The sequence below is a fragment of the Marmota monax genome, unplaced genomic scaffold (assembly GCF_021218885.2).
Source record: "Marmota monax isolate L192 unplaced genomic scaffold, Marmota_monax_Labrador192_F-V1.1 WCK01_AAM20220418_F8-fsc00062, whole genome shotgun sequence".
NCBI lineage: Eukaryota > Metazoa > Chordata > Mammalia > Rodentia > Sciuridae > Marmota > Marmota monax.
Genome location: NW_026695221.1, coordinates 11,674,300 through 11,693,282, shown reverse-complemented (window position 1 = coordinate 11,693,282; position 18,983 = coordinate 11,674,300). Strand labels below are relative to the sequence as shown.

The window sequence follows — 18,983 nt, the reverse complement described above, 5'->3', positions numbered from 1 at the left end:
CCTGGTTAAAAGATAAGAGACACAGAGTATTGAAGAGTAGCCTCAGAACTAGGGTCAAGGAAGTCAGAGGTGCCAGAGTCCCTCTTTGTCCCAGTTTACTTCTCTGATGGAGTAATGTCTTCATGCCCGTCATTTTCTAACTCATCACAAAACTGAGAGGATGAGAACCTATAAGGAGAAGTAAACATTTTTAGATTCTATAGAATATTCCATATCTCAAAGCACTTTCTGGGTAAAGGAAAATCTAGATGATGAGCAACAACAGGACTTGGGGCTCATGCATGGTGAGCTCATTCTGAGGCGGGTTCAGAGCAGGAATAGCAGAGATCCAACACAAACTTCTGCATCTCATAATTCCACCTAAAGCTGATGGGGGCTTGAACCAAATACAGAAAGAGATATTGGAAGAAACTATCAAAGAGAATATTAAACATAAGAAATGACAAAATAACAAAATTTTCCCATAGCATCCTTAAAGGACAACACACTAAGACTCTTTGTCCGTAGCTGTGGGCTACATTTTCCAGACAACATCCCTGATGCTCTGTAAAGATAAGGAACAAACAAAACAAAAAGGAGTACTTGTATTTCCAAGTAAGTGTTTCCATGTACCTGCCCAGAAGCTCACAGTGAACATTAGATACTCTAAATAGCCCAGCTGGAAGCAATCTGCCCAATTCTGAGCTCAGTACTTCCCATACCTATTTGATAGCAAAAATTGTAAATGAGCTTAACAAGGTGAACTGATATTCTGCCCAGGAAACTAACAAGTAACGTGAAAGTTTTGATGTCAGGAGAGCCTTATGTTCAAGGGATGACCGCTCTGCTGACCAGCCTGCAACATTGGAAAAGCTATTTGGTTTAAATCTCTCTTTAGTTTGTGAAGTGGGAATGGGAATACCTTTATTTCAAAGGATTGTTTGGATCAACTAAACTAGTGAGTATAAATATTTGTTATCTAAAAGCACTCTAAAATTTAATCATATTTTTAAAATATGATTTAATATAGAAAGGCACATAATGTGGGAAGAAGGAATTGCCACCTTTGTAGGGGGAAGATGGACTCCTATCTCCTGTTTATCCCAAGTCCTTCACCATGGTTTGAATAATAAAAATATGCTAAACTTTTGTGGGTGGCCAGGCTTTTAAACATCTGTGTCTCCATATTTGGAAACTTTGAGACAGATTAAAAATGTTGGACTTTTTCAGAAAAGATGGGACATCAAGGATATTCCTTTCAAAGAGGGTACTTCTAACAAAGGCATGAGAGACCAGTAGCAAATGAACAATGGCTACTTGGGATGAATGGATCCTTTTTGTTTCCTATTGTCTAAACAAAATTCTTTCAAGATAATGAGAAGTTAGAATCTTATGTTTAACATTCTGTGAAAAAATGAACACTCTACTTGGGATCATATCTTCCCTTGTTATTTCTTGGAAAATTCTATGTGCAGACTGGTGCTCAAGAAGACAAGGAATACTAATGAATGCAAAAACCAGGATTTCAGGGAAGCACACAGTTCAGAAACCCAGGGAGACATCTGCACCAATGTTGCTTACATTTAAACCTGGAATCATTCCCACAGATTCTGTGACCCAAGTCATAAAGAAGTGAAAAGGCAAGATTGCTAGAAAAGTAGATGGAAAGACATGACCAACTGGAGAGGACAGTGGAGAAAATGCTCCCAAGTAAAGCTAAAATGTTGCATGGGGGTGGCACTGTTGCTGTCTCCAACTGCCCTCCTATTAGACATGACACAGTTGCCATAAAAGACGCTGGACATTTATCTGGATGCTGCACAGAGACTGATGTTCTTAGAAACTACTCACTTTGCTGATGTCACAGATCCCTCTTATGGCTGACAAAAAACAATGATTTCCTACTGCCTGATGTACACGTTTATATGTCAAAGACAGAATTATTTGGTTGGCTAAAAATAAAACATCAAACTATTTATTCAATGATACAAACACTCAAGTAGATAACACTTAGATTCCCAGTCTGAAAAACATGAAGTGGTATGAAAAGCAGTTTTATCTGAGATTTAGTGAGCTTAGGGAATTCATTAGAAATATAAAACACATATAAATCTCCCAAGACTACAGAATCCAAGATTAACAGAGTGATCAGTATTTAATAACCCTCTGCAAAAATCATCTTATCATGCTCTTAGCTCCCTGTTGATGTATGTCTCAAGAGAGGTGAAACAAATTCCTGATTTTATATTCTCAAGTTGTTGATGAGAATTCTATAAGGCAGAGAAATCAGATTGAATCAAAAGTCAGTTGCTGTTTCTTGATTAATATTTCACCAATTAGTTTTAAAAAATAGGTGGGATTGAGATTAAGAATACTATAAAATTTTCCTAAACCTGAGTTTATTCAATTTAAAGACGTTTCTTCTTTGAGATTGTCACATTATTATTTTTTTTAGAAATCTTATTTATTTATTTATTTGTTTGTTTGTTTGTTTGTGATGTGGTGCTGAGGATTGAACCCAAGGCCTCGCATGTGCACTCTACCACTGAACTAAACTCCAGCCCTGTCACATTACTTTTAAAAATGTTTTCAAGATACAAAATATTCTCTCATTTTATGCTATGATCCTAATGAAGATAGTCATATATTTTGTTGCTCACATATTTATTTGTGTATTGTGTTTGAATTAGTTAGTTGGCAAATACAATTTTAGGAAATATTAGCTCTTTATTGAATTTCGTTGTCTTGGAAAATCTAAATTCTGAGAACTACAGAGTGGTTAACATAGGACAGAATGGTGAACAAAGGAAAAGATATTCAATTAGCCCTTCCCATCCAAGGGCTTGGGTCAGAAATCTTCTAAGACCCTTAGAAAAATTGTTCATGGACTCCTTCCTTCTGAACCAATCTTACTAGAACCCAATAACCCTTCTGCCTCTCCTCCTATACCATTTCCTATGACTGCAATTTATGTCATTCAATGATTTAAGTACTTCTTTATGTTCTTGAAATTGTACTGGTGTTGGTCATAAATGACAGATGGGCTATAAATGTCTTTAGCCATGATTTTCCAAGATGAAGAAAATGAATCAAAGAAAGATACTATTTTTATGTAATGACAGAAACTAATAATAACTTGAACTGAGCATATGATAATTTCTAACATTTGGACATGTATCTTAAAAGAGTTGAAGAAATGTGTCGTGGTTTTAGGACTAACAGAATCATTTTCCTGTGCCCCAGGCAATACTTTAAAAATCCTAGAGAGAATATGTAAACCTATTTTATTTTTTATTTTTACTTATTTTTAATTGCTTTATTTTTTAAATACATGACAGCAGAATGCATCACAATTCTTTTTTTAAAACAGAGAGAGAGGAGAGAGAGAGAGAGAGAGAGAGAGAATTTTTTAATATTTATTTTTTAGTGTTCGGCAGACACAATATCTTTGTTTGTATGTGGTGCTAAGGATCGAACCCTGGCTGCACGCATGCACTATCGCTTGAGCCACATCCCCAGCCCTGCATCACAATTCTTATTACACACATAGAACACAATTTTTCATATCTTTGTATATAAAGTATATTCACAGCAATTCATGTTTTCATACATGTACAATGGATAATGATGTCTATCACATTCCACCATCATTGCTAACTCCGTGCCCCCTCCCTTCCCCTCCCACTCCTTCCCTATCTAGAGTTCGTCTATTCATCCCATGCTCCCTCTCCCTACCCCACTATGAGTCAGTCACCTTATATCAGAGAAAATATTTGGCATTTGTTTTTTTGGGATTGGCTAATTTCACTTAGCATTATCTTCTCTAACTGCATCCATTTCCCTGCAAATGCCATGATTTTATTCTCTTTTATTGCTGAGTAATATTCTATTGTGTATATATGCCACATCTTTTTATCCATTCATCAACTGAAGGGCATCTAGGTTGGTTCCACAGTTCAGCTATTGTGAATTGTGCTGCTATAAAAATTGATGTGGCTATGTCCCTGTAGTGTGCTGTTTTTAAGTCCTTTGGGTATAGACCGAGGAGAGGGATAGGTGGGTTAAATGGTGGTTCCATTCCAATTTTCCAAGGAATATCCATACTGCTTTCCATATTGGCTGCACCAATTTGCAGTCCCACCAGCAATATATGAGTGTGCCTTTTTCCCCACATCCTCACCAACACTTATTGTTGTTTGTCTTAAAAACAGCTGCCATTCTGACTGGAGTGAGATGGTATCTTAGAGTAGTTTTGATTTGCATTTCTCTAATTGTTTAAGATGATGAACATTTTTTCATGTATTTGTTGGTTGATTGAATATCCTCTTCTGAGAGGTGTCTGTTCATGTCCTTGGCCCATTTATTGATTAGATTATTATTATTATTATTTTGAGTTTGTGTTTAGTTTTTTGAATTCTTTATATACCCTAGAGATTAGGGCTCTATCTTTTGTGTGAGGGATAAAAATTTGCTACCAAGATGTGGTCTCTTTTCACCTCACATATTGTTTCTTTTGCTGAGAAGAATAAGAGACCCAGAATACCTAAAGCAATCCTTAGCAGGAAGAGTGAAGCAGGTGGCATTGCTTAGACTATACTACAGAGCAATAGTAACAAAAACAGCATGGTATTGGCACCAAAACAGACTGGTAGATCAATGGTACAGAATAGAGGACACAGAGACTTACCAACAAAATTATAATTATCTTATATTAGACAAAAACACCAAAAACATGCATTGGGAAAAAAGGTAGCCACTTCAACAAATGGTGCTGGGAAAATTGGAAATCCACATGCAACAAAATGAAATTAAACCTCTATCTCTCATCATGCACAAAACTCAACTCAAAATGGATCAAGGACCTAGGAATTAAACCAGAAACTCTTCATCTAATAGAAGATAAAGTAGGTCCTAATCTTCATCATGTGGGATTAGACCCCAACTTCTTTAATAAGATTCCTATAGTGCAAGAATTAATACTAAGAATCAATAAATGGGATGGAATCAAACTAAAGAGAATATGTAAATTTAAATTGATCTCAGAGGTGTCCCTGAAGACCTGTGGTAGATTGGGGGAAAAAAAGGTTCTCCTTAAAGATAACCATAGCAGTGTCCCAGTACCTGTGAACATTACTTGAATGTTACTTTATATGGAAAACAACAAGAAAAGACTTTTGCACATTTGAGTACATTATAGATACTAATATGGAGACATCATCAGATGTTATTCAGATGGGGCTTACATGTAATTAAAGGAATCCTGATAAGAGATAACAGACACCACATGGCAGAAATTGGAGTGGCACAGCCACAAGCTAAGGCAGCCAGCAGCCTCAAGAAGCCAGACAAGGAAAATAATGGATTCTCCCCTGGATATAAAAAAACAGACAAGAACAATGTAGGCTCACAGTTTCAGAGGTCTGAGTCCACAGATGGCTACTCCACAGCTCTGGGCCCAAGGTGAGGCAGAACATCATGGCAGAAGGGCTTATCAGAGGAAAGCAGCACGGCAATCAGGAAGCAGAGATTGACAGCTCTGCTCACCAGGGACAAAATAGAAATCCCCAAAGAATGCCCCCAGTGACCTATCTCTCCAGTCACAACCTACCTGCCTATAGTTACTACTTAGTTAATTCTCATCAGTGGAGTAATTCACTGATTAAGTTAAGGTTCTCATAACCCAATAATTTCACTTCTAGAAACTCTTGCATTGTCTAACACACAAGTTTTGGGGGGATACCTCATATCTAAACCATAACACTTCAGAAGGAATGAGGCCCAGCTAAAACCTTACTTTGGGCCCAAAACACTATTTTTAATACTATTATTAATACTACTATTAAAACTATTCTGACCTCTAGCATTGTAGGTGAATAAATATCTATTGTTTGGAGCCACTACATTGATAGAAATTTTTACAGCAATGTTAGAAAACTAAGAAGTCCAAGACTATGATTCATCATTAGCTACCTACATAGAAGAGCTTCCCACTTTTTCCACATGTACAGGTTTAAGCCATGTGCAGGTCAAGAGACTGATAAGCTGAGACTGGAGGCAGAATAGGGTCTCATTCTACACACTCATGGTCATAGTATGGAATTGTAATAGGGTACAAAAGGATAGAGGAGTAAAAATGGAAAGGTCACCTACAGTCATACTTGTCTAACCACTGAAATAATTGTTTCACTTACTTACAAGGAAGAATACATATTCCATTGATCATCTGGACTTATAGTCTTCAAATGACAATTTTTTTTTTTGGTACTGGGTATTGAACTCAGGGGCACCAACCACTGAGCCACATCCCTAGCCCTGTTTTGTATTTTATTTAGAGACAGGGTCTCACTGAGTTGCTTAGCACCTTGCTATTACTGAGGCTGGTTTTGAACTCAAGATCCTCCTGCCTCAGCTGCCTGAGGCATTGGGATTACACTTGTTGCCACTGCCCCTGGTTGCAATCTGACAATTCTATCAAAGAGTGTCTAACTGAAAAAAAAAAAAAAAAAAAAAAAAAAATATATATATATATATATATATATAGGCTAACCATTCCCCCAAGACAACTAAGCTACATAGTTCTGTACAATGTCTCTTCAGGCTGGATAAAACAATATATAAAAAGTAATAGTTTGAATTCCACAGATACTGGATGATTAATTGAATTTGCACATAATCTCCCATCTACATAATTTTGTTCCAACACTCAGATGCTCCTTCCCATGTAACTACATCATTCCTAGTTTCCAAGATAACAGTATTATTTTCATGATCATAAACTTCATAATGTTTATTTGTCTTCTCTCTTTTGCCAACTCCTCTCTAAAACATATCAGAAAACTGAATTGCTCAGTAAGATCCAAAAACCTCAGTCATTCTCAAGTATAGACTCTGTAGTTTGTAAATAAGAATGTTTTCTCTTTGGAAAACAGAAAGAAATGTCAAAAATCCTCTGACACCATTTCATCTGGTTCATTTCTTCTTGATCCCTCTGAGTACCCGCTTCATCAGGATGACTGCCTCCCAGCAACCACTCTTCTCAGTGCGTTCTTCACATCCTTGTTTCTGAGGCTGTAGATCAGGGGGTTCAGCATGGGAATCACCGTGGTGTAGAACACAGAGGACACCTTCTCCTGGTCCATAGAATTGCTGGAAGGAGGCTTGAAATACATGAATGTTATAGACCCAAAAAAGATGCCCACAGCCATGAGATGGGAGCTACAGGTGCCGAAGGCTTTGGACCGGCCCTCAGTGGAGCGAATATGGAGGATGCTAGAGAGGATGAAAGCATAAGAGACGAGAATGGCCAGAGTAGGACCTAGTGTATTAACTCCTCCAATAATAAACAGCAGTATCTTATTGATATGGGTGCTAGAGCAAGACAGAGTCAGCAAGGGCAGAATATCACAAAAGTAATGACTGACAATATGAGACCCACAGAAGGACAGCATTGACATGCGGAAGGTGTGGACTGTGGCCCCAAACAAACCCAGCGAGTACACCACAGACATCATGATGGAGCAGACCCTGTGGGACATGACAACGTTGTAAAGCAGTGGGCTACAGATAGCAACATAACGGTCATATGCCATGGCTGTTAGAAGATAACCTTCTGCAATAACAAAAAAAAGAAAGAAGTAAAGCTGAGTCATGCACTCCAGAAAGGAGATGATGTTCCTCTCTGACACAAAGTTCACCAGCATCTTAGGAGTAATGACAGAAGAGTAGCAGAGATCAATGAAGGACAAATGACTGAGAAAGTAATACATTGGAGAGTAAAGTTGAGAACTGATGGCAATTAAGAGGATCATGCCCAGGTTACCCACCACTGTGACCACATATATTCCAAGAAACAGGAGGAAGAGTGGCAACTGGAGCTCTGAGCGTTTTGTTAACCCTTCAAGGATAAAATTAATCATCAAAGAGTGGTTTGAAGTAGGCATTTTCTTACAAAATATTATCTGCAGAAAGAGATAGAGAAAAATGGAACATTAGACTTATTTTTCTGATTTCCAATAGAATTTCATGCTCTTTTTTGTGATTTGCATTCCTTTTAAAAAAAATTAGTTATACATGGGCACAATATCTTTATTTTGTTTATTTCTTTTTATCTCCTTTCTATTATATTTGAATCACTGGAAAAGATGGATCTCATTCTCAACCCAGAAGATTGAACTTTATGAAACCTGTTCTCTTGGTTAAAATGGATTGAACCTAGGGTCTCATATGTATGAGGTGAGCGCTCTACCACTAAGCCACAACCCCAGCCCTTGTGATTCGCATTTCTGACACTCTCATGTGTAACATGACTTCATCCTTTCCAAAAGGAAGCTGGCTCGAAGTAGGCATTTGCTGAAGATCATGTCAGTGTGAATAAATAAGAGGCATGTGTGTACCCTGAATGCGAAAGCTCTTATGAGCCACTCTTGCTTGTGGCAGTGATTGGCTGCCAATGAGGCCTATGTAAGAGAACAGGGCAAATGAATAACCCAGCCCCAGGGGCTCTCTAATATTCACTTCCTCAGAATCTTTTTTAAAAAAGTTTTCATTAGTGCCATATAGTTCCACATAATGGTGGGTTCATTTTTACATAATCGTACACGCATGGAATATTAAACACTCAAGGACAAAGACTCTGAATGAAACCCAGAGCCATGGTTCCACCCAAATCCAACCATGCTGAAAGTACCTCTTAAAGTCAATGTCCTTTTTTTTCTTCATTCTCAGGTTTAAGCCTTCAACTACTACACTTGAGAAAAACCAAAAACTTCCATACCTAACTAGTCTTTTGATCATACTATTAAAATAAGACATATTACCCTCTTTATATGCCAATAGAACCTTCCAACTTTGTGACCACATGGCTTTAGATCTAGCTGTGACCATGTGAGAACCATCCATTTCAGTTCCCAACCCACATCTATGAATCAACATACTTGGCATCTCTAAAACTGAGGACTATGAAACATAGAGAAGTCTATGAACAGATCATGAATACAGAAAAGAACTTATAGAATAGCTCTAATCCTTTCTGACTCTCATTTGCTTACATCAAACGCCATTGCAGCTGGACCTTTGGACTCTGATAAAGCTGGCATTTTAACCAAGAGAACAGGTTTCATAAAGTTCAATCTTCTGGGTTGAGAATGAGATCCATCTTTTCCAGTGATTCAAATATAATAGAAAGGAGATCTTCCAATGTTTATTAACTTATCTCAAGTAAATGTTATATAACATCTGTATGACTTTCATCTGAATTAAATATTTGTTCATTTCACATCCTATCCCCTATGACTGAACAATGCCGAGGATTCTTGTTTGGGGATAGAAGAAGAGGCTGAAAGCAGGACTGCACTCCTTGGTGTAGAGTCTGTATAAGAGGAAGGTCATTTACCCCTGAATTTATTTCCTCATCAATAAGAAGAGTAGTTGTAAAGACAAAGTCTATATCAACATCTTCAAGTTTTAAACCACTGTGTGACTTTGAAGAATTATTTTATTGTTTTTTATTAAGTTATAATATAGTTTCTGAATTTGCTCTCTGATTGACTTGAATTCTCCCCAAAGGAGCAAGTAGCCTCAACCAAAGATACAAATGGGAAAGCAGGTGAGAACATGTGCTGCTCAAGATCAGGGGGAGAAGCAGGTTTGTTCCTGGCTGTCACAGAACTGATCACATTCAAAACAAAATGCAGAAACCTTAGCTTTTATTTCAAGAAGCAGAGAGATCAAGAGATTTCTGAGGTGCCTACAGTGACATTGGAAAAATTATCAAAAATATTTTAGCATTTTGCAGACCATGAACAGCATGACATTATGATTTATGATTTAAGAAGGAGCTGTTTCTGCTGTTGGGACATCTATGGCAGTAAGCTGCTCTGAAAAGCACTGAGAACAAAAGGAGAAAGAATTGAATGTCGTCAGCTTGGCCAGGATTGTGGACCTTCCACCTCTAAAATAATCCCAACCGTGTCTTGAACATTACAGTGATGGTTAAGAGCCCAGTCACAACTCAAGATTGATAATTGAGCATCAGGGTTGCAACTATGCCTTTGCTAAAACATAATTTAAATAAGAAAAGCCTTCAACACAGAAAAGAACTTACAGGTACCTAATGTAACCAATTTTAGGGCAGCAGGACATTAGAATACTGGGCTCTGCAAGATTTGTTTCACTCACTTGTGGTTCTGAAAGGAATACTAACACTGAAATGCAGATAATGGGAAATTAAATTATCCATGGTATATATGGACAAAAAATAAGCAAATGAGTATATGTGAAATTGTACAATAGTTGGTCTTTTTTGCAATGTATGTTTTGGAGTCATATTAAAAAAATAAGTGAATACAATCTAAAAAAAAATAAACGAATATAATAGCATAGTGCTACAAGTTTTAAAGCCACTCTATAGCCAGAATAGTCAGAATTGAATCATGACTTTCCTACTTAACAGTTGGGTGACTTTAGGAAAATGATTTTACCTGTGACTTAATATCCTCAACTATAAATCTTATCAGATAGGATTTATTTTGAGAATAAAATGAGTCACTAAAAGTTGAAAAAAAAATTAAATGGCCAGTACATGTGAAGTATGGTGCATTATCTTGAAGAACCAAATATTAATTACAGCATTAAATACACAATTCAAACACCTTATAAGACTTGTATGACCTGGTGAGAAATTGATATTCACTTACCTTACCTTAAGGTTTTTGCTATCAGAAACCATAATCCTGTATTACTTGTAAGTGTTGCAATGGGGCTTAGAAATATACAATTAATTCCCAAAGGGTTACAAAATCTCCCAAGATTTGGCTTCACATGCAATAACACAATTAACAAAAAAATAAATAAATAAGTTAGAGCACCACGTGATCTCAAAAACATTTCATTACCCAAGGGATTGATCTCTGTTAGTAGATATCAATCATAAAATAGATTTTGTTCTTCAGTAACACTTTAGAACTTACAAAGTGTTTTACCAAGCACTGTGTCCTGAGCCTCTATTCTAGTTGATCTCAGACAGCTCCAAAGGATTTGTAGTCTTAGGAAAGTTCCAATTTTTTTTTTTTTCGTATTTCAGACACTATCTGTCTGTCATTAAATTAGTAAGTGAACACAGGGTCTTAATTACAGTTATTACTGGAACAAATTCCTATGAAGAATGACTTTAGTATTTTAATTAGTTTAGGAAACTTCAAGTCTCAACTGTCTCCTTTGTTACCTAATACAAGATAATTTACATATTTCAGTAGTATAATGATGTGAATAAATGGTTGGCCTTTCCAAATACCTCATTTCATTGAGATATAAGTGCTATTCATTAATTGAGATGGGATCTTCCTATGTTGCCCAGGCTGCAAATGAACTTGCAATTCTCATGTTTCCATCTCCCTAGCAACTAGGATTACAGGCTGCACTGCCATCTCCAGATTTTACAAGTGAAATTTTAACAATTCAAGGGAGCTATTTCTATTACATACAAGTATTCACATAAGTTACAAATAATCTCTTTTTTTTAGTTTCACTAGAATTTACATGTAAAAATATCACAAGAATTTTTTGGGGAAGAGGGATTTCAAACTAACAATTTGATTTTTTTTATTGATTATAAGTTTATTCAGAACATTTTCAACCAGTTTTTGATGTTATGCTTTTCCAAAAAGCTGCCCATTTCATATAAGTTTTCAAACTCAAAGTATTCTCAGGATATATTTTGCTATATCTGAAATTCTGATTCGTGTCTCCATTTTCTAGTCTTAATATTTATTTGAAACTTCTCAATTGTTTGATTAATTTTGCTAAAATATTTGTCTATTTTATTCATAATTTAAATAGCCAGCTTTTAATTTTGTTTTCTTCTCTTTTTCTCATTTATTATACTATCTCTTGTAATATTTATTTTCAAAATTTTATAGCATTATTAAGACATTATTATTGAAGTATTATTATTCTTTGAGTTTATCTTAGTATTTACATTCAAACCTTAGCATACTAACTTCAAAATGTCTTCTTTTCTTACAATGAAATTAATTCCATTCCATAGTTAACCTTTACATACTCTTCTAGCAATGTCTTACAAGATTTAGTGGATGAGTTTGACTACGTGTATTCAGTTCTAACTGTATTTTCCTTTTCATTTTATTTGTTTTTTTGCCCTGTGAAATACATGGACGTGCTTCATAAAATTTCAAATTTGGGGGGCGAATAGAGACCTTTGTTCTTATTTCTAATTTTAACCTATGTTAAACAGAGAATGTGGTCTTTGTTTACATGTTGGTTTAAACATCTTGAGAGAAAATTAAGGATTAGTTCACAAGTAAATTTTGAAATATATATTATGTGTGTTTAAAAGGAATCTGGGAAAGGTCTAACGTTTTCTCTGAAATGCTGAAGCTAACCCAAAATAAGGAAGGGGAGGTAAAAAAGCATAGAAGATCAGTGGAACAGACAAAGGGGAATGACAGGGAGGGAGGAGGAAGGAGGAGGGAGGAAGGACGGGGAGGGAAAGACAGAAATCTGACCTAATTTTTCTACATACATATATGAATATACCACAGTGAATCTCACCATCATGTTTAACCATGGGACTCTAATTTAAAAAATAAATAAAAGAAGAAGAACAACTATAAGTAAATATTAGAAAGATCAGTAGAGGCAAGGGAACAAGGGGGAGGGAGAAGGGGAGAAAAAGGGGAAATACTGGGGGACAGAATTAGGACAAATTACATTTCATGCTTTTATGAATATATTCATGCCAAAATGAATCCTACTGTTATGTAATTAAAAAGAACTAATAAAAAGGGGGGATGTAAACTTCTATTTTGGTACCAGGGATTGAATCCAGTGGCACTTATCCACTTATCCACTGAGTCACAACCCTTTTTTAAAATTTTTATTTATTTATTTTTAATTTTGAGACAAGGTCTGGCTAAGTGTCTTAGGACCTTGCTAAGTTGCTGAGGGCTGAGCCTGGCATTGAACTTAAGATCCCCCGGCCTCAGCCTCCAGAGCCATAGGATTATAGGCATGTGCTATACAGGGCTGTGGGCTTCATTTTTGAGTACACAGTTTTAGGTGAAATACCTACAAGTCTAATTAATTAATCTTATTGTTCAAATTAGCCCCCCATTTTTAGATTTTTCTTGATATGTACATTTCTGAGAGAAGTAGTATACTTACCTTCCTCTCAAAATCACACTCTACAATTCTAGATTTCTTGATTTCTTCTTGAAGTTCTGTTAGATTTATATTATCTATTTTGAGGCTTTTCAAAAATACATACAGTTTAAAACTATTATATATAATTATCTGTACTATTATGGTTTATTTATCTCTATTAATTATAACTGAAGTTTATTTTTCTTTGTATTAATTTAGTTATACCAGTTTGCTTTAATAGGCTTTTGCCTGATATCTCATTCACTTCTTTAATGTGCATTTTTATTGATCCTTCAATTTTGTACTTGTCCCCTCTAAATAGTTCAGCTGTACTGAGGTAAAATGTTGGGCATTGAGATTTTTGACCTCCAATCTGTAAGGCCCCTCTTTTGAAGTGTTATTTAAATTGCATTTGTTATTGTTACTTAAATATTTGAATTGATTTCTACTATTGTTTTGTTCTTTCTACTTACTATGCTTACTGTGCAAATTTAATGCAATTGTGAGTCTCCACAAGGGAAATTAGTTGACTTGCTTATGAATAAGACTTAGATTTCATAAATATAAATAAAATATTGTTATGCTTCAGATTTGAAGTATCACCCAAAAGCTCATGTGGGAGACAATGAAGAATGTTCAGAAGTGAAATGGTTAGATTATAAAAATTATAACCTAATCAGTGAATTAATTCACTGATATAGTTTAACTGGATGATCTCTATAGACAGGTAGAATATGGCTGGAGGAGGTAGATCACTGGGAGTATGACTCTGTGGTTTATATATTGTCCCTGATGAATAGAGCTCTCTGCTTCCTGATTATCATGTCCTGATCTGCTTTTTCCCTCCACCTCCTTTTACCATGATGTTCTGTCTCAGCTCAGACTCAGAACAATGGAATCCAACATCTGTGGTCTGAGACTCCTGAAACTCCTTTAAAACTGTTCTTGTCAGGTCTTTTGGTCACAGCAATGCAAAGTTGATTAACACATATGTCCATATCCTATCTGATAAAAACTCAAGTGTTTGGACTTCTAAGATAAGTTATACATGTGTATAACTTATATATAAAAATATAGATTTATTTATTTATTTATATAGGTTTATATATATGTAATATATAATATTATATATATATATATATATATATATATATATATATAAAATATAGCACATTTTAGAGCAAGAACTCACCTTCACCCCAGAGAGAAGAAATAAAAATATTTCATGTAGTGACAAACTTAATGAAGTCATGATCCCTAAGCCAGCACTATAGAAAGTACTTAATAAGATTTTACACAGAGACCAGCTCAAAAACAAAATCCCAGGTCTTTAAAATGGTAAATATTCTACCCCTTTCCCTCTTTCCTCTCTCTCTCTCTCTCTTTCTCTCTCTCTCTCATCTCCTTCTTCTACTCTACTGATCTAGCTTATACTCTTACAGTATCCAATCTCCTTCCCTGCAACCTTATTTCCCTTATTTCACTCTAGCTTCCACACAGAAGAGAAAATATTTGGGTATTGATTTTCTGAGTCTGGCTTATTTCACATAGCATGATTTTCTCCATTTCCATCCATTTACCACAAATGTTATTATTTCATTTTTCTTTAAGACTGTTTGTAACTCCATATGTATGTATTTCTTTAAGACTGTTCAAAACTCTACATGTATACCACATGTTCTTGATGCATTCATCTATTCATGGGCATCTGAGTTGATTCCATAAATTAACTATTGTAACTTGTGCTATTATAAATATTAAAGTATACATATCATGGTATATATATTTATTTTAGTTCTTTTGGATAAATACCAAAGAGTGGTAAAGCTAGATCAAATGAAAGTACCATTCCTGATTTTTTGATGAGCCTCTTCACTGCTTTCCTAGTGATTGTACTAATTTGCAGTCCCACCAGCAATGCATGAGTGTACCTTTTTCCCCACATTTTCTCCAGCATTTATTATTGTCCATATTCTTGATAATTACCATTCTAATTGGAGTAAGATAAGATCTTAGTGTAGCTTTGATTTGCATTTTCTTGATAGCTAGAGAAGTTGAACATTTTCTTCATGTTTGTTGGCCATTTGCATTTCTTCTTTTAAGAAATTTCTATTTAGTTCTTTAGCCCATATATTAATTGAGTTATTTGGGTTTTCCCATTGGGTTTTTTTGGTTCTTTATATATTCTGGATATTAATCCCCTATCAGAGGAGTGGCTGGCAAAGATATTTTTCCATTCTGTAGACTCTCTCTTCATTTTCTTATTCATTTTTTTTTATGTGCAGAAGTTTTTTTTAATTTGATGGCATCACAATTATTGATCCTTGGTTCTATTTCTGGAGCTTTAGGGGACTTGTTGTGGAAATCAGTGACTATACCAGTATAACATAGTGTTGGCCCCATGTTTTCTTCCCCATCAGGACCATAGAAGGTGAAAATTTAATGAACTTAGCATAATTAAGACCGTATTTGCCACCTCAATAATCAGGTATATATAGAACTAGAAATAAAAGTGGGAGCTAGAGTTCTGGCCTGTTAGTTCAACCCTCCAGGATAAACTCCATCATTAATTTCTATCTGTCATTCTTCTGTAGGAGTTGGTTTATGGAGAGCCAGTTAGAGGAAAACTGTAAGTTCTATGTTATACAGCTGATCTCTGGATCTTACTCATTCTGTATAGTAGTAACTTTTTCCTTATTAAACAAGATCCACATCACCCCCTTCCCCCATCCTCTTGTAGCCACCATTTTATTGTCTACTTCTATACATTTAACTATTTTAGATGCCTCATAAAAGTGGAATCATGCAATATTTATCCTTCTTCAACTGACTTATTTTACTTAGCATAGTGACTTCCATGTCCGTCCATGTGATGAATAGGTTTTCCTTTCTTTGTAAGGCTGAATTATACTCCATTTTTGGTATGTGTTACATTTTGTTTATCTACTTCTCTGTGGTTGGACGCTAGGTTACTTCTACCTTGTGGCCATTGTGAACCATGCTGTAATGAACATGGGAATTTAAATTTCTCTTTAAGATTGTGGTTTTAGTTATTTTGAATATATTCCAAGAAGCGGGATTGCTGAATTATGTGGCACCTTTATTTTTAATATTTTTACGAACTTCCTTGCAGTTTTCCATATTTTATATCTAGCAAAGGCCTATGTCATTCAAATCCCTACCTAGGCATTGTCATGCTGTGCTCTGAGAATACAAAGCATATCTTAGCTTTGAGACAGAAATTTACAAGTGAATTGTAAATTATAAATTTGATCAGTCACATTGGATGGGACTACTATGATAGACAACAAGACATAGTCTCTCACTTCACTTTCCTCATCTGTTATTCTCACAACCCATTTCTCTTCTTCATGCATCACCTTATCAGTTGGGTGGTGTCAAGATAACCCACTTGAATCAAAGAGTGAAATATGATATATCAAGAACTATGTAATGTTTTGAACAACCAACAATAAAAAATTTAAAAAAAAAAAAAAGATCTGCTTTAGCAAGTAGCTACTTGATGTCATATTTAACAGATGGAAAGAGACTCTTAACAAGGAAAACAAACCAATAATAAGAATCTACTAAAAATTAAACAAGATAGGCAAATATGTACTCACATGATCAAGTTCCTGATTAGATAGTAAGATTAGCATGAGTTACCAATAAAATATGTACAGTTTGAAATAAATATTCAGTAGTTTTATTGTTTGCAAAAATATTGAATCCCATATCTGTCTGTATTTTAATTTTTGATTTTTAAAATTTTAAATTTTTTATATTTTTCTCTCTTAAATTCTATATGCAGAAGAACTTAAAACATTTTAAGGGGCATAGCTTTGAAAAGGTTGAGCAACAACTGCTACCTGGAAAACTCTGGGAAGGTCAGGATAACATAGCTTCTTTATTTACCTTTGTATCACAGTACCTATCCCCTCAGACATTGCTACAGAGACACACAGCAAGAAGTCCTGCAGGACAGTGTAGCACATTTGTAATCCCAACTGTTCCAGAAACTGAGGCAGGAGGACCTTAAGTTTAAAGCAAGACTGGGCATCTCAGTGAAACCTTGCCTCAAAATAAATAAACAAAAAGGTCTGGGGATGTCCTCAGTGCTTGCCTAGCATGTGGGAAACCCTTGGTTTAATCCCAAGTAAAGAAAGTCCTGAAGAACTTATTTTTTTTCTTGATGGGTATTTTTTTTAAATTTTTTTATTAGTTGCTCAAAACATTACAATGATCTTGACATATCATACATTTGATTCAAATGGGGTACGTAATCTTATTTTTCCACATGTACAGATTGCAGGATCACATTGGTTATACAGCCACGTTTCACTCTGGACTCTTAAGAACTTATTTTTGACTGAATAAATGATACATTTTGGAATGCTAATTTATTGAGATTTTTTTTTCTGAATCTTCTTTTGTAAATGTACTGATGATTTAATTGTCCCTTATGTTTATTTTGGGTAAATTATTCTTTTTCTATTTTATATAGGTAGAGAGTCACAGTCATAAATTTCAGGAATAAATATGCAGCCAGGTTACATCTTGTGACAGCTCAGGTTCACTAAATAAGAGGGAAAAATATGAACACCGTTGAAATATGAACTATGCATCAGGAAATAACAGGGTTTCAAAACATTTGGTGACAGATGGGCAAATGGAGCAGTATGCTGTCTCACACCCAGTTTTTAATTGCATACTTTGGTTTAGTATCCTCTGAAAGCTATAGTGGGTCTAATGAGTCCCCATGCTTCCCAACCCCCTTGCCACCATAGCAGAGCCATAATTCATCAGCATATAAACACAAGGCATCCCACAAGATGAGACTTCTTTGTGTCCTAAAGGAAATAAATACTTTATGGATTTATTAAAAGTTTTTGTTTCCTTTGGGAATTTTTGAAGGTTTTTCTCTAAATGATACCAGATATAGAGAAAATTCATTTTCAATCACCACTTCCAAAGGGATTTCATCTTTAAGGAATTATACTCAGATTGTAAAATTGCTAATTCTAGTTCTCAAAAGAAAGGAGTTCAAGAACTACTCTATTTTTTACTTCCAATGAACAATCTCTTTTGATCAGATTTTTTAGTTGTTATATTTTTAATTTTCAAAATACCTAGAAGAGAAGGTTCTGAATATTTTCACATATTAGTGATCAGTCATCTGAGGTTAGAGATGTGCCAATTAGGCTGATTTGATTATTACATATAATAAACATGTATCTTTTTTGAAATCATTTTCTTTCCTGAATTCTTCCTCTGTCTCTCTTTTGATGTTTGAAAGGTACTACTGTGGTTGGGCGAAAGCCAGAGAAGCAGGAAAAACATTCTATCTTTAAGAGGCGTCTATGTGAAGTGCTCTCTGAAGGGTTATGGAAAATAATATTCCTACAAGACAGCCCCCAGGAGACACAGAAAGACAGTATGGCTCAGGAGGAGGGAGGGGAACTAGCCAAACTTTAAACCTCTCCCAGTAAATGCTTTTCCAGGAACAATGGGTCCTGAATGCAGGAGGTAGATACTGAAATGCTGGGCCCTGGACTTTTACCCTTCCCCATTGCTGATGAGTCCTGGAAAGAGAAAAGCAAATAGTGAGGCTCTGGGTAACAGTGGGTCCCAGAGAAAGTGGAAAAGAAGTGAACACAGAGTTCTGAGCTTTTATTGGTGACAATGAGTTTCAAACATTTTACAACTGCCTTCCTGAGTTAAAATTTTAACCTACACAACTAGGTCCCAGACTGTCCAAACTACATGTCCACAGTCTCCAATGATTAATTCACCCTCATTGTAAACTATAAAACAGACTCCTTCTATAACCCAAGGGCCATTTCATA

General features: G+C 35.4%; 1 protein-coding gene across 1 annotated transcript; it reads right to left on the bottom strand.

Annotated features, from left to right (window-relative positions):
• Positions 1-6,983: 6,983 nt before the first annotated feature.
• LOC124085241 (olfactory receptor 8D2-like) lies at positions 6,984-7,919 on the bottom strand. Its single transcript, XM_046432796.1, has one exon. It carries the CDS (start codon positions 7,917-7,919, stop codon positions 6,984-6,986), a length of 936 nt encoding a protein of 311 aa, XP_046288752.1.
• Between the last annotated feature and the right edge of the window lie 11,064 nt (positions 7,920-18,983).